The 15,307-nt window shown below is 40.0% G+C and overlaps 1 protein-coding gene across 1 annotated transcript in view; it reads left to right on the top strand.

Annotated features, from left to right (window-relative positions):
• The first annotated feature begins 3,677 nt into the window (after window positions 1-3,677).
• Window positions 3,678-15,307, top strand: part of MEIKIN (meiotic kinetochore factor) — a 135,099-nt gene continuing 123,469 nt past the window's right edge. The window contains exons 1-4 of the mRNA XM_040241605.1: window positions 3,678-3,789; window positions 3,961-4,054; window positions 4,466-4,553; window positions 7,052-7,112. Coding sequence (XP_040097539.1) covers window positions 3,678-3,789; window positions 3,961-4,054; window positions 4,466-4,553; window positions 7,052-7,112 — 355 coding nt within the window. The remainder of the gene's footprint in view (window positions 3,790-3,960; window positions 4,055-4,465; window positions 4,554-7,051; window positions 7,113-15,307) is intronic.

Genomic DNA, 15,307 nt, shown 5'->3' with positions numbered 1-15,307 from the left:
GTTTCTTATAATTATTATTTTATAAATTTATTTAGCATAATCCTCTGATGTTAGTATATTTGGTGATCACTGGTCATAGTGCTTATGGTAAACATAGAATCAAGCTATATCACTAGGCAACATACTCTACATCCTTTGTAAGGATCCCCAAACTCCAAAGACTTATGGTCCCCCCAGAGAAGCTCTCCTCTGCTTTGCACATTTGCTGTTATCAAATGTGTCCTGGATTTAAGTGTATCCAGGATTTAATTCACTTTTATATTTTAAAAGAACACATGATTGTATTCAAATTTTCCATCACAATGGCCCTTAAACAGTATTTCCATGTCTTTTACTCATACACAGTGAGTACACTCTTAAAATGGTATATTCTGCAGTATCTAAATTATGCAGATTTTGCCTTCTCCATATATTTACTACCATCTACTCCTCTCTATTTTCAAAGCTTTTAGTGTAGCTGGGGCCCTCTCATCTCTTGTCTGGCATATTACAGTGCTTTTAAAGTTAGTCTTCCTGTTTCCATGTCAGCTTCCTCACATTTGAGTCAGGGCAATGTTTCTAAATTGAAAATCTGGTCATGCCACTCTCCTGCTCAGTATTCCTTCAATGACTTCTCATAGTTTCTAGGATAAAGTTCAGACTCCCTGGTTCAGCACATAAGGCCCAGGGTCTCTTCTCCAGTCCTTCCTCCAGAGTCTTGGTTCCAGTTATGCCAGCTACTTTTTGCAGTGGCCTAAAAGCATCATGATTTTAGTCTCCTTTTCATAGAATACTCTTTCCTTTAATCTCCCTAATTCCTATCATTCATCTCTTATATCTCAGTCCAGCTACCCTTTTCTCTAAGAAGCTTCCCATATGGTTGCATGGTTGACTGAGCCTCTGCCACATGCCCACTAAGACTAAGTTGCTTGTGGTTGTAGCCCCAGCACAGAAAGTCTGTTCCATCATGGAGACTCAAGAAATGTCTGTTGAATAAAAATCCCCTTGGCCCTTTTACATATGTTGCATAGTATTAAGACTGTAATACTTGAAGATACTTTTCATTTATCACTTATTTTTTCCCAGTCCTGTGGACTAAGCAAAAATAAGCTGATTTTCAGTTGAACCCTAAATCCTGTGGAGGATACCACAAATGGAACTGCTCAGAGCTCAGGTTGCAGGGGTTTGGGGAGGCGGGGGTCACTTGATAAGAAAATGGTATTCTGAAAGATTTCCTCTGGGCTCCAGGGAATCCTATATCCATGAACTGGCTGTTTTCCCAAAAGCTTTCTTCAGAAATCTCTTTAAAATTTGGAATCTGTTTGCCCATAGAAGTTAGCATTTCCATGACTTCCAAATCTAGTCAAAACAATCATATGACTGAACTGAAACACTGAAAGCAGAATTCTAAGTATAGATATGGAAGCAATATAACAGGGAGATGGAAGATGTTCAATTTAACACTTAGGACTGAATGCTTGAAATAGCATTTGTGTGTTTTAGGATAGAGTGGAGGGAGATAGATGACGGTGTTGAGATATCTCCGCCCTACTTCACCCTTTTGTAGGGGACACATTTCTTTCTCCTTGTGTAGGCTGGGCAAGCGGAGCTTTAAATTGACCAAGTCTGACTGTAGTCTCTTCTCCCCTTACTACTTAAGGCTTCAAGCTCTTTTCCTTGCTCTCCTCCCCTATCCCTTTCCCAGCCATGTATTGGGAGGAATGGGAGCATGACAAGCACACTAGCCAAATGTTAGGAGACTCATGCCACCTATGCCAACCTCCTGTCCTAATGAACCTCCTAAGACAGGTGTCCTAATTGTTCACCTTTGAATTGAGGGGACAGCCAGATCATCTCTAAGGACACTTTTGGCTCAAGAAATGATACCGAAGGTTATTTCAAGTTTTGAAGCCCTGGGCATTAACTCCTATAAATCTTAACTTGATGGCACCCCAGCGAATGTAATTCAGTATAGAGAGGGTTCTAGAGAATAGGGCCACCAAAGGGCAGATCAGCTTTTGCTTCAAGCTGTTTTCCTTTTTCACCATTTCTTCCATTTCTATGTCTTAGGCATTCCAGGATCCATACCTCCTAAAATTCATTTAAGGACTCCACAATTTTTTTAAAAAACATTCTCCAATGGGAGATAAGGGAGCCTGGAAACCTGGCTTGTAAACTACAGACTGCCTGTCAGCATGTATGGATGTGACTAGAGAAAGGATGTTGAAATATGATAATTACTTCATACAACAACAAAACTGTGAGGTCCTTGACTATTTAGAACCATTTCTAATTCACTTCTGTACCCCACGACCTACCATAATGCCTGACACAGAGTAAGGTGCTGAGTAAGTACTAATTCAGTGACTCAAAGCACTATATGTAATAAAGAATGACTGCCCTCTATTCTTTACAAAGTTAAGTTTTAATGATTATTAATTAATAAGTGACTTTCTATGATCAGATTTTGAATTAAAAAAATCCAGTGATTTTATTCTGAAAATATTGTGGCTATATGTGTGCTTCAGTTCAGTTCAGTTGTTCAGTCGTGTCCGACTCTTTGTGACCCCATGAACCGCAGCACGCCAGGCCTCCCTGTCCATCAGCAACTCCCAGAGTTTACTCAAACTCATGTCCATAGAGTTGGTGATGCCATCCAGCCATCTCATCCTCTGTCGTCCCCTTTTCCTCCTGCCCCCAATCCCTCCCAGCATCAGGGTCTTCTCCAATGAGTCAACTCTTTACATGAGGTGACCAAAGTATTGGAGTTTCAGCTTTAGCATCAGCCCTTCCAATGAACATACACAATATTGGAGCATCACAGAAGAAGTCTGAGTTTTTCTAATTTTATCTGTACAGATAGCATGTTTTAATGTTGTGAAATGTCATTTTTTAAAAATAAGAAGATGGTTATTGTATACACAGTATGTTATCAGATGCAGCCAGACGGTCTCTCCTCAGTGTATGGAGTGAGTGGTCATTCCCATGTTAATCCCTCTGAGCAGAGAAAAAGACCTGAGCCTCAGGGCACTAGGAGGGGAGCCCTTGTGGAACTCTCTACCTTAACCACAAAGCTACTCAGAGATGTCCAGGAGGTAGCTTCTAGGCAGGGGCTCAGAGATTCTGCTTGTCCCTGAGAAGAAACCTCCTGGAACCTAAGCACTTCTGATGCTTGGTTAGACTCTCAAGTTACCAAGGCTCCACAGCAAATTGGCGGCTCTAGGGACTGAGGTGCTCAGAAAACATTCCCTGTCACTGTAACGTGCTTTCATTCCTCTCTCACCTTCCTGCACTGAGTCAGGCTTCCCCCTGGAGAGACTCTATGTGCTTAGAGACCTCAAACTCCATTACCATGGCCTTCCTGGTAATGTTGCTAAGGAGACTGGTCCAAGTATCAGTACCAGGTGTTGGGCCCAGCTGACTACGTCTTCCCAGAAGCCACCACGTTACTGCGTCTTCCCAGAAGCCGCCGCGCCACTCCGCGGAGATAAAAAGGCGGGAGTGAGGCAGGCCGCTCCAGGCCAGGGTGGGGGTTGGCGCTGTAGGCCTTTTGGTTTTTCTCACCTTTTCCGTTCTTCTCTGGCTGCCTCGCAGGCCTGGACTCTGGTTCCATAGGACTGTAGCTCGGTTCCGCAGAAAGACGACGAGACTGGCCGTCCAGGGCTAAGAGGCCTCTGGGGCCTGGCGGTGGGGTGGCAATGTGGTCACTAGGGGTCTATATCCGCAAAAAGCAGGCCGACGGTAGGCTCAACCTAACCCCAACGCCAGGTCTAGGTGCCCGGGCCAAGGCGGAGGCCCCGTCACGGCCCGGCCGAAAGCTCTTTGCCCACTGTAAGCTCCGCAGGGCTGGCTCATGGCGCAGGATTCGGGGTGGGCAAAAGCCAAGGGCGGGGGCGGTTGGGCCTCAGCCCCAGGGCCCCCCCAAGGCCTGCAGCCAGGCCTCTGGGGTTTTTATCCTGAAACGTGTCACCCTGTCTGTAGGCCGGAAAAGAAATGGCAAAACGCGTGGTTTGCAGAAAATCGCAGAAAAATCTGAGCGGAGTGGTCAGGGAGGTGTCAGCTCTCGGCCACCGAGGTGTGTATACACAAGTAACAGCCCCATGCCTCTGGCCACGTCAAAATTTCAGTCCTGATTTGATCCTAATAACCTCTCATTCTAAGAGTCAATGAAGGAGAAGAGTCAGTGAAGGAAATGTGTTCTGATTCGGCTCTTCTCAGAACACAGAACCGGGAATTTGACTTAGGAAAGAGAGATATTTTGTTTTAAAGAAGGAAATTTGGCCAAGTTGCCTAAAGGCAAGTGAGATATAATCTCCAGGAAAGCCTTCCGTGCGTGTTGGGTGTTGATACAATTCACGTACTATGTTCTTGTGGCTAATGATGACCCCCATAGAGCCTTTCAGATTCTAAACAGTGTGAACAGTGATCAGGAGTGTGGAGAGCCAAGTCCAGACACTACAAACTAATTGTGTTGTTTGTTTGTTAGCACTGAATTAAGAGTTACAGGAGAGAAAAGCCTGCCTGAAAATAGCACTAGTGAAGAGACCCAGGATGAGAAGATTGCTCTATTGAGTGTACGTATGTTTCTCCTCTGGGCCTTGGATAAACTTAGTGTAGAGACTAGTGGTACCTAATGTACCTCTGAAAGAAAGTATAATATGATCTTTGTTCAGTAGAGACTACATAACTTTCCAGTGTTTTTATACACACTGATGCTGTGGCTTTAGTTAGGGCCTTTTTCTGATTCTGGTAGACTCATAGCCATGCATTTTTATTTTTCTTTCCTTTGTCAAAGATTTAAGAAATATTCATTACTGGCTAATTTTCTGTGTGACAGATATAAAGTGCTTCTTGGATGGAGGAGCCTGGTAGGCTGCAGTCCATGGGGTCGCTAAGAGTCAGACATGACTGAGCGACTTCACTTTCACTTTTCACTTTCCTGCATTGGAGAAGGAAATGGCAACCCACACCAGTGTTCTTGCCTGGAGAATCCCAGGGACGGGGGAGCCTGGTGGGCTGCCGTCTGTGGGGTCGCACAGAGTCGGACACGACTGAGGCGACTTAGCAGCAGTAGCAGCAGTAATTCTGCTATGTTTGGTAGCACACATTTCAAAGCCATTTTCATGTTTTCTCATTTGACTTACATTAACAATTAGAAACAGAGGATTCATTATCATTAGAATATTATACAACTTCCTGATCTAATGTACTTAATATGGATTCTGTAAATATTATACAGATGTATAGCACTAGTTTGGGCTTCCTTGGTGGTTCATATGGTAAAGAATCTGCCTGTAATGCAGGAGACCTGGGTTTGATCCCTGGGTGGGGAAGATCCCCTGGAGAAAGAAATGTCTACCCACTCTGGTGTTCTTGCCTGGAGCAGTAGTTTGGAGAAACTCAGATTTTAAAAATTGCTTGTGACTCATATGACATTGGAGAAGGCAATGGCAACCCCCTCCAGTACTCTGAAGCACAACTGAAGCAACTTAGCAGCAGTAGCAGCAGCATATGATATTAGCATTGAATTTGATAGTCACAATCCAGCATTTTAGCTTGCATATTTCTCTATAACATGTTTTTTTGGGGAGGGCAACTTTGACAAAATACATTTCCCCAGATTTTAACGGTGTTAAGTATGGGGTCGCACAGAGTCGGACCCGACTGAAGCGACTTAGCAGCAGCAGCATTGACGCAGAGCACAGAGACAGCCAAGCTCACTTGTGCTGTGATAGAAGTCATCATGGAGAAGGCAATGGCAACCCACTCCAGTGTTCTTGCCTGGAGAATCCCAGGGTCAGCGGAGCCTGGTGGGCTGCCGTCTATGGGGTCGCACAGAGTCAGACACAACTGAAGCAATTTAGCAGCAGGCATACTGTAATTTCTATAACTTTTTTGTGGTTGAGAGGTTGAGATTGTTTCCAAGGTTTTGCTGTTTTAGATATCAGTAGATATCCTACCACAGAAATTGTTTTTATATACCTCAAATTGTTATCCTAAGATAAATATTTTGTAATGGGTCAAGGGTTGGATTATGTTTAAACTTTTTATTTTATTTATTTCGTTCTGTCCAGTTGGCACCATCTTATCTGAAACTTAAATATATATATAGATATAGATATATAGATATATTTGATAGATGAAAAATAGCATGTTGTTTACTTTCCATTTCTTTGAATGCTAGTAAAGTTGATACTTTTTCTCATTTTATTGGTCATTTGTGTAACTTTTTGAAATACTTATTTGTTATATATTGAAGATAGTTGTACTTTACACACATATGTAACAAGTAATTCCACATTTGTTTGTTTGCCTTTTATTTTACTTTTGGTATTTTAGACTTATTTATCAATCATTTTCTTTTTATTTATTTTGCTTTTGTATTTAGAGGGGAAAAAATTCCTTCTTGCCTAGGGGATCAGAAAAATATTCATCTTTATCTTCTTGTTGCTGGTTTATCAGGGACTTCCCTTCCCTGGTAGCTCAGCTGGTAAAGAATCTGCCTGCAATGCAGGGGACCCCAGTTGGATTTCTGGGTCAGGAAGATCCACTGGAGAAGGGCTAGGCTGCCCACTTCAGTATTCTTGAGCTTCCCTGGTGTTTCAGACAGTAAAGAATCCTCCTGCAATGTGGGAGACCTGGGTTCTATCCCTGGGTTGGGAAGATCCCCTGAAGGGAAAGTCTACCCACTCCAGTATTCTGGTCTGGAGGATTCCATGGACTGTATAAGTCCATGGGGTCACAAAGAGTTGGACATGACTGAGTGACTTTGATTTTCATAACTGAGTGACTTTCATTTTCACTTTGCTGGTTTATCCCACAATAGTTACTGACTAGTATATTTTTGACACCCTGGATATGTCCACAGTATTATATTTTAAGATTTAATATTATATATCAGATTACATTTATATCAATAAGCTGAAAAATGTTTTAAATATGAAAGTGATACACAAAGTTAACATTAGTTTTGCATTTTTAAAATAACCAAATCAATGTTTTTATAATATTATAATATAAAAATATTCCATCTCATAATTTGTGCTATATGTTTAATTCTTATTTCACATAGGAGTCAGTGACAGATGACCTCCAGGCTGACAGTAGTTCATCAAATAGTAAACAAGTAACAGGTAAGACTGGCAATGTGAACTCCTTCAACTTACTTTCTTACAAACATAAACATCCATTTGTATCTGTCTTATCTTCCCATCTCAGTAGAAAAGATGTCTTTCTCCTGGTCTTTCTGCCTGTGCTCTGGACTTCATCCTCAAAGCCTTCAAACACAATTGTGATAAGTGTTACAAAAGTGAGGTAGACTTGACTGTAACTGAATTTAGTTGAAGAGATTAGGGAAGGCTTCCGTGAGGGAGTGGTAATTTACTTGAGATCTGAAGAAAAGTAGAGCTTAATTAAACAGAAAGATGAATAAAGAGAAATCCAGGCAGAGGGAACAGAGGAGGAAATGTGATAATAAGATAAGGTTGGACAGACAAGACCTTCCATAGCCTTGTAGGCCATGCCAAAGATATTTATCTTTGGAGCAGCAGGAAGCTGCTGAAGTCTTTTAAATAGGGAATAATATGATCATATTCGTTACTCTATGGGAAGAAGCAGGAGTGGATGTAAATAGGCGTCCTTTGGGAGGCTGCTGCAATAGTAAAGGGGTGGAATGATGGCACTTTATACCAACAGACGGCACTGGAAATGGAAAGAAGTGGATATATGTATGGTTATTGTAGGAAATGAAATTGACAATTTACAGATGAAGTTTGAAGATGGAGGTGTCAAAGGTGACGTGTGTTTCTGGTTTGCATAACTGAGTGTAAGGTGGTGCTGCCATTCACTGAAAAAAATATTGTTTGAGGGAAAAATCATAAATTCTCTCTTTAATATATTAAGTAATGGGTGCCTTTAAGATGACTAGTAATTCAAATAGGGAGTTGAATATGGAGGGCTGCTGATAAAAATTTGGTGTAATTGAACTTATTTTTGAAAACAAAAAAGGATATCATTACTATACCAGAAAGCCTGAGGAATTCTTAAAGACAGATGAGATCAGACTGATAAATATATGAAGAGCAGAGAAAAACCACTGAAGAGGTAAGAGTAGCTCTGGAGATACACTTAACTCAAAACACTTGGTCAATAAATGTGAAACACTATAATAGATGGGACCCTGAAGGGGTTGTCAAGATGATGGATTAAGCACTACATTTAGGCAGTGTATGACCTGGCCCCCTACTCATCCCCTTCTTATATTGGAAACACTGACAACTTAGTGCTTGCTGCCAGGTCAGAACCCTAGGAATTACTGCCTAGCAAAGTGAATTAAGACTTCATTTTGGCTCCTTAGGATCAATGTTGGAGCTGGAGAGAGAAGCAGAAGAGTCTGAAGTAACTCCAGATTGCCATACGGATAGCAAAGGGGCAGAAAAATAAAAAAATATAGATTATGCTATACTTGTTAATCTCAGGGAAAAGATACATAATGGCTCTCTGAAGTGGGAATTCTGATATCGGAGACTTCCAGTGTGGGTACTAACCAAATACGGCAGTACCCCCATGTAACCTATGGCTTCCCAGGTGGCTCAGTGGTAAAGAACCTGCCAGCCAATTCAGGAGATGTGGGTTCAATCCCTGAGTCGAGAAGATCCCCTGGAGGAGGAAATGGCAACCTACTCCAGTATTCTTGTCTAGAAAATCCAATGAACAAAGGAGCCTGGTGGGCTACAATCTATAGGGTCACAAAGAGTCAGACACAGCTTAGCAACTGAGCTTGCATGCACTCCTGTGTAGCCTACAATGCCCAGAAAATACAGGAGAACATCCCCACTCAGAACATAAGTCCTCAGAATGTCGCATCACTCTTCTAAAATCTCCAGAGGTAGGTTGCTTTTTTGGGAATTTATATTCTCTGCCATATAAACAGAAATTCTCAAATAGACATATGAACAGACAATCAAAAACAGTCAAATCTTTGAAGAATACCAATGCCATGGAAGAGAGATCACAAATGCACCAAACAAAAGAATCAAAACCTGAAGGGATGATAGTAAACTTTAAATAACTCTTTAGAGACAAGAGGTAATTGAGTCCATAATGTAATAGGCTGCTATAAAAAATTATAGTCCCTGGAAACTAAAAATATAAAATTTTAAAACAATAAATCAACCTAATATTTGGATGTATTCAGCTGAAAATCAAATTAGCTAGGTAGAAAATACAGGAATTTTCTTAAAATATAGTAAAAGAACAAGGAAAGTGCTTCAGTTCAGTTCAGTCGCTCAGTAGTGTCCGACTCTTGGTGACCTCATGAATCGCAGCACGCCAGGCCTCCCTGTCCATCACCAACTCCCAGAGTTCACTCAGACTCGCGTCCATTGAGTCACCGATGCCATCCAGCCATCTCATCCTCTGTCATCCCCTTTTCCTCCTGCCCCCAATCCCTCCCAGCATCAGAGTCTTTCGAATGAGTCAACTCTTTGCATGAGGTGGCCAAAGTACTGGAGCTTCAGCTTTAGCATCATTCCTTCCAAAGAAATCCCAGGGCTGATCTCCTTCAGAATGGACTGGATGGATCTCCTTGCAGTCCAAGGGACTCTCAAGAGTCTTCTCCAACACCACAGTTCAAAAGCATCAATTCTTTGGCATTCAGCTTTCTTCACAGTCCAGCTCTCGCATCCATACATGACCACTGGAAAAACCATAGCCTTGACCAGACGAACATTTGTTGGCAAAGTAATGTCTCTGCTTTTCAATATACTATCTAGGTTGGTCATAACTTTTCTTCCAAGGAGTAAGTGTCTTCTAATTTCATGGCTGCAGTCACCATCTGCAGTGATTTTGGAGCCAAAAAAATTAATAAACTCTGACATTGTTTCTACGGTTTCCCCATCTATTTCCCATGAAGTGATGGGACCAGATGCCATGATCTTCGTTTTCTGAATGTTGAGCTTTAAGCCAACTTTTTCACTCTCCTCTTTCACTTTCATCAAGACGCTTTTTAGTTCCTCTTCACTTTCTGCCATAAGGGTGGAGTCATCTGCATATCTGAGGTTATTGATATTTCTCCCGGCAATCTTGATTCCAGCTTGTGTTTCTTCCAGTCCAGCGTTTCTCATGATGTACCCTGCATATAAGTTAAATAAGCAAGGTGACAATATACAGCCTTGACGTACTCCTTTTCCTATTTGGAACCAGTCTGTTGTTCCATGCCCAGTTCTAACTGTTGCTTCCCTGACCTGCATACAGATTTCTCAAGAGGAAGGTTAGGTGGTCTGGTATTCCCATCTCTTTCAGAATTTTCCAGTTTATTGTGATCCACACAGTCAAAGGCTTTGGCATAGTCAATAAAGCAGAAATAGATGTTTTTCTGGAACTCTCTTGCTTTTTCCATGATCCAGCGGATGTTGGCAATTTGATCTCTGGTTCCTCTGCTTTTTCTAAAACCAGCTTGAACATCAGGGAGTTCACAGTTCACGTATTGCTGAAGCCTGGCTTGGAGAATTTTGAGCATTACTTTACTAGCATGTGAGATGAGTGCAATTGTGCAGTAGTTTGAGCATTTGTTTGCATTGCCTTTCTTTGGAATTGAAATGAAAACTGACCTTTTCCAGTCCTGTGGCCACTGCTGAGTTTTCCAAACTTGCTGGCATATTGAGTGCAGCACTTTCACATCATCATCTTTCAGGATTTGAAACAGCTCAACTGGAATTCCATCACCTCTACTAGCTTTGTTTGTAGTGATGCTTTCTAAGGCCCACTTGACTTCACATTCCAAGATGTCTGGCTCTCGATTAGTGATCACATCATCGTGATTATCTGGGTTGTGAACATCTTTTTTGTACAGTTCTTCCGTGTATTCTTGCCACCTCTTCTTAATATCTTCTGCTTCTGTTAGGTCCAGACCATTTCTGTCCTTTATTGAGCCCATCTTTGCATGAAATGTTCCGCTGGTATCTCTAATTTTCTTGAAGAGATCTCTAGTCTTTCCCATTCTGTTGTTTTCCTCTATTTCTTTGCATTGATCCCTGAAGAAGACTTTCTTATCTCTTCTTGCTATTCTTTGGAACTCTGCATTCAGATGCTTATATCTTTCCTTTTCTCTTTTGCTTTTCACCTTTCTTCTTTTCACAGCTATTTGTAAGGCCTCCCCAGACAGCCATTTTGCTTTTTTGCATTTCTTTTCCATGGGGATGGTCTTGATCCCTGTCTCCTGTACAATGTCACGAACCTCATTCCATAGTTCATCAGGCACTCTATTGATCAGATCTAGGCCCTTAAATCTATTACTCACTTCCACTGTATAACCATAAGGGATTTGATTGAGGTCATACCTGAATGGTCTAGCAGTTTTCCCTACTTTCTTCAGTTTAAGCCTGAATTTGGCAATAAACTCAGGATTTCATATTTAATATGAAGGATTGAAGAGATTTATTTATTCCTTCTGAAAACACTAAAATATCAATAAAGGCATAAAAAAGGCATGAGGCCGTAATGTAGAGAAAAAGAGAAGAAACTTTAGCTGACAAGAGATAATCAACAAAAGTTTGGAATCTGCAATGTAAATGAATTAAGTTTAATAGTCCTAATGATAAAAAAATGGCTGAAACTAGGACAGACCACGAAGTGAAATAACGCAGGCTGAAGGTTCAGGAATTAGAGACATCACATATTCCACATATTTGTGAAGGAATAGGTAGAGATAATGTTGAAAATAGGATTTTTGGAAATCTTTAAAAGTAGCAGTTAGATACTGTGATCCCTCCCCCAGGATGATGTAGCCAGGCAGCTACTCTTATTCCCACCATGGCTGTCCAGAGACATTGAAGCAAAGGGATCCTCAGTACTGCTGAGAGCAGGGGTGCTATACTGAAAACTAGCAGTGAGAGGTGGGAGGAGGAGGGAAGGGAATTAAGTAAAGTCTGTTTACTTACCTCAGACTCATTACACTCAGGAAAATACACCCCAGTTAAGAGCCTGGAGAGTTCCTTTCTTGGAAACTTCTCTGACCAGGAGAAGACCTATATTCTGGCAGTAATGACCTGGTTCCTGTCCAAGTACCCTTCAGTAAAGCCCATACTGCTTCCTAAACCTCACTTATGAATCCAGTTTCCAGCAGCTCTTTAGTGCCTCATTCTTAAACATTCAAGAATTACCAGACATTTAAGGAATTATACAAATTTAATATGTACAAAATAAAAGTTAGATACCAAATAAAAAAAAACTTGAAGAACACAGACAATGCAAGAAAAAAAACCTTTTAAGTCATATTTTCATTATTATTCTCAGTGTGATGAAGAAGCATATCCATGAAATGAGTGTAGGCTACAAAAAAAAAGGAGCATTCAGGGAACAAAAAGAAAACTTAAAAATATGAAATCAGGAATAAAACATTCTATGAAGGATTGGGTGGTCAATTTAAGGAAAAACTCCAAAAGTTGTACAGATGTTAAAGAGAAGATAAAAGAAATAGTGGTAACACAACTCTGTGAGTAAACTAAAACCCACAAAATTGTATCCTTTAAAAGATTGGGATTTATGGAATATGAATTGTATTTCAATAAAGCTGCTTTTTTATAATTTTTATAAATTTTTATAAAAATTTTTATAATTTTAAAAAGAAAAATTATAACCTGAGCCCAGGCATTCTAATATCTGAAAAACAGTAGTTCCAGATATTATAAAGTAAACAGGATGGAATTATTAAGCACATGAAACTAGAAATTTTTTAGAATTAAAAATGATCATGAGTGTACATATTTTTCATTTTAATTTTTTAATATAAATTTATATATTTAAATTGGAGGCTAATACTTTACAATATTGTATTGGTTTTGCCATACATTGACATGAATCCACCACGGGTGTACATGTGTTCCCCATCCTCAACCCACCCCCCTCCCCATCCCGTCCCTCTGGGTCAGCCCAGTGCACCAGCCCTGAGCATCCTGTATCATGCATCGAACCTGGTGGTGATTCGTTTCACATATGATAATATACATGTTTCAATGCCATTCTCCCAAATCATCCCATCCTCACCTTTTCCCACAGCGTCCAAAAGACTGTTCTATACACCTGTGTCTCATTTGTGGTCTCACATACAGCATTATCATTACCATCTTTCTAAATTCCATGTATTGGTGTATTTCTTTCTGGCTTACTTCACTCTACATAATAGGCTCCAGTTTTATCCACCTCATTAGAACTGATTCAAATGTATTCTTTTTAATGGCTGAGTAATACTCCATTGTGTATATGTACCACAGCTTTCTTATCTATTCATCTGCTGATGGACATCTAGGGTGCTTCCATGTCCTGGCTATTATAAACAGTGCTGCGATGAACATTGTGTCTGTTTCAATTCTGGTTTCCTTGGTGTGTATGCCTAGCAGTGGGATTGCTGGGTCGTATGCCAGTTAAGGAATCTCCACACTGTTCTCCATAGTGGCTGTACTAGTTTGCATTCCCACCAACAGTGTAAGAGGCTTCCCTTTTCTCCACACCCTCTCCAACATTTATTGCTTGTGGACTTTTGGATAGCAGCCATTTTGACTGGCGTGAAATGGTACCTCATTGTGGTTTTGATTTGCATTTCTCTGTTAATGAGTGATGTTGAGCATCTTTTCATGTGTTTGTTAGACATCTGTATGTCTTCTTTGGAGAAATGTCTATTTAGTTCTTTGGCCCACTTTTCAATTGTGTTTTTTATTTTTTTGGAATTGAGCTACAGGAGTTGCTTGTATATTTTTGAGATTAATTCTTTGTCAGTTGCTTCATTTGCTATTATTTTCTCCCATTCTGAAGGCTGTCTTTTCACCTTGCTTATAGTTTCCTTTGTTATGCATAAGCTTTTAATTTTAATTAGGTCCCATTGTTTGTTTTTGCTTTTATTTCCAATATTCTGGGAGGTGGGTCACAGCGGATCCTGCTGTGATTTATGTTGGAGAGTGTTTTGCCTATGTTCTCCTCTAGGAATTTTATAGTTTCTGGTCTTACATTTAGATCTTTAATCCATTGTGAGTTTATTTTTGTATATGGTGTTAGAAAGTGTTCTAGTTTCATTCTTTTACAAGTGGTTGACCAGTTTTCCCAGCACCACTTGTTAAAGAGATTGTCTTTTCTCCATTGTATATTCTTTCCTCCTTTGTCAAAGATAAGGTGTCCATAGGTGTGTGGATTTATCTCTGGGCTTTCTATTTTGTTCCATTGATTTATATTTCTGTCTTTGTGCCAGTACCATACTGTCTTATGACTGTGGCTTTGTAGTAGAGCCTAAAGTCAGTCCATTCTTCTTTCTCAAGATTGCTTTGGCTATTTGAGGTTTTTTGTATTTCCATATAAATTGTGAAATTATTTGTTCTAGCTCTGTGAAAAATACCATTGGTTGCTTGATAGGGATTGCATGGAATCTATAGATTGCTTTGGGTAGTATACGCATTTTCACTATATTGCTTCTTCCGATCCATGAACATGGTATATTTCTCCATCTATTTGTGTCCTCTTTGATTTCTTTCACCAGTGTTTTATAGTTTTCTATATATAGGTCTTTTGTTTCTTTGGGTAGATAAATTCCTAAGTATTTTATTCCTTTTGTTGCAATGGTGAATGGAATTGTTTCCTTAATTTCTCTTTCTATTTTCTCATTATTAGTGTATAGGAATGCAAGGGATTTCTGTGTGTTGATTTTATATCCTGAAACTTTACTAAATTCATTGATTAGCTCTAGTAATTTTCTGGTGGAGTCTTTTGGGTTTTCTATGTAGAGGATCATGTCATCTGCAAACAGTGAGTTTTACTTCTTCTTTTCCAATTTGGATTCCTTTTATTTCTTTTTCTGCTCTGATTGCTGTGGCTAAAACTTCCAAACCTATGTTGAATTGTAGTGGTGAGAGTGGGCACCCTTGTCTTGTTCCTGACTTCAGGGGAAATGCTTTCAATTTTTCACCATTGAGGATAATGTTTGCTGTGGATTTGTCATATATAGCTTTTATTATGTTAAGGTATGTTCCTTCTAGTCCTGCTTTCTGGAGAGTTTTTATCATAAATGGATGTTGAATTTTGTCAAAGGCTTTCTCTGCATCTATTGAGATAATCATATGTTTTTTATTTTTCAATTAGTTAATATGGTGTATCACCTTGATTGATTTGCGGATATTGAAGAATCCTTGCATCCCTGGGATAAAGCTCACTTGGTCATGATGTATGATCTTTTTAATGTGTTGTTGGATTTTGTTTGCTAGACTTTTGTTAAGGATTTTTGCGTCTATGTTCATCAGTGACATTGGTCTGTAGTTTTCTTTTTTTGTGGTATCTTTGTCAGGTT

The sequence above is a fragment of the Oryx dammah genome, unplaced genomic scaffold (assembly GCF_014754425.2).
Source record: "Oryx dammah isolate SB20612 unplaced genomic scaffold, SCBI_Odam_1.1 HiC_scaffold_5, whole genome shotgun sequence".
Classification (NCBI taxonomy): Eukaryota; Metazoa; Chordata; class Mammalia; order Artiodactyla; family Bovidae; genus Oryx; species Oryx dammah.
This window is presented reverse-complemented; position numbering and strand designations above follow the sequence as displayed.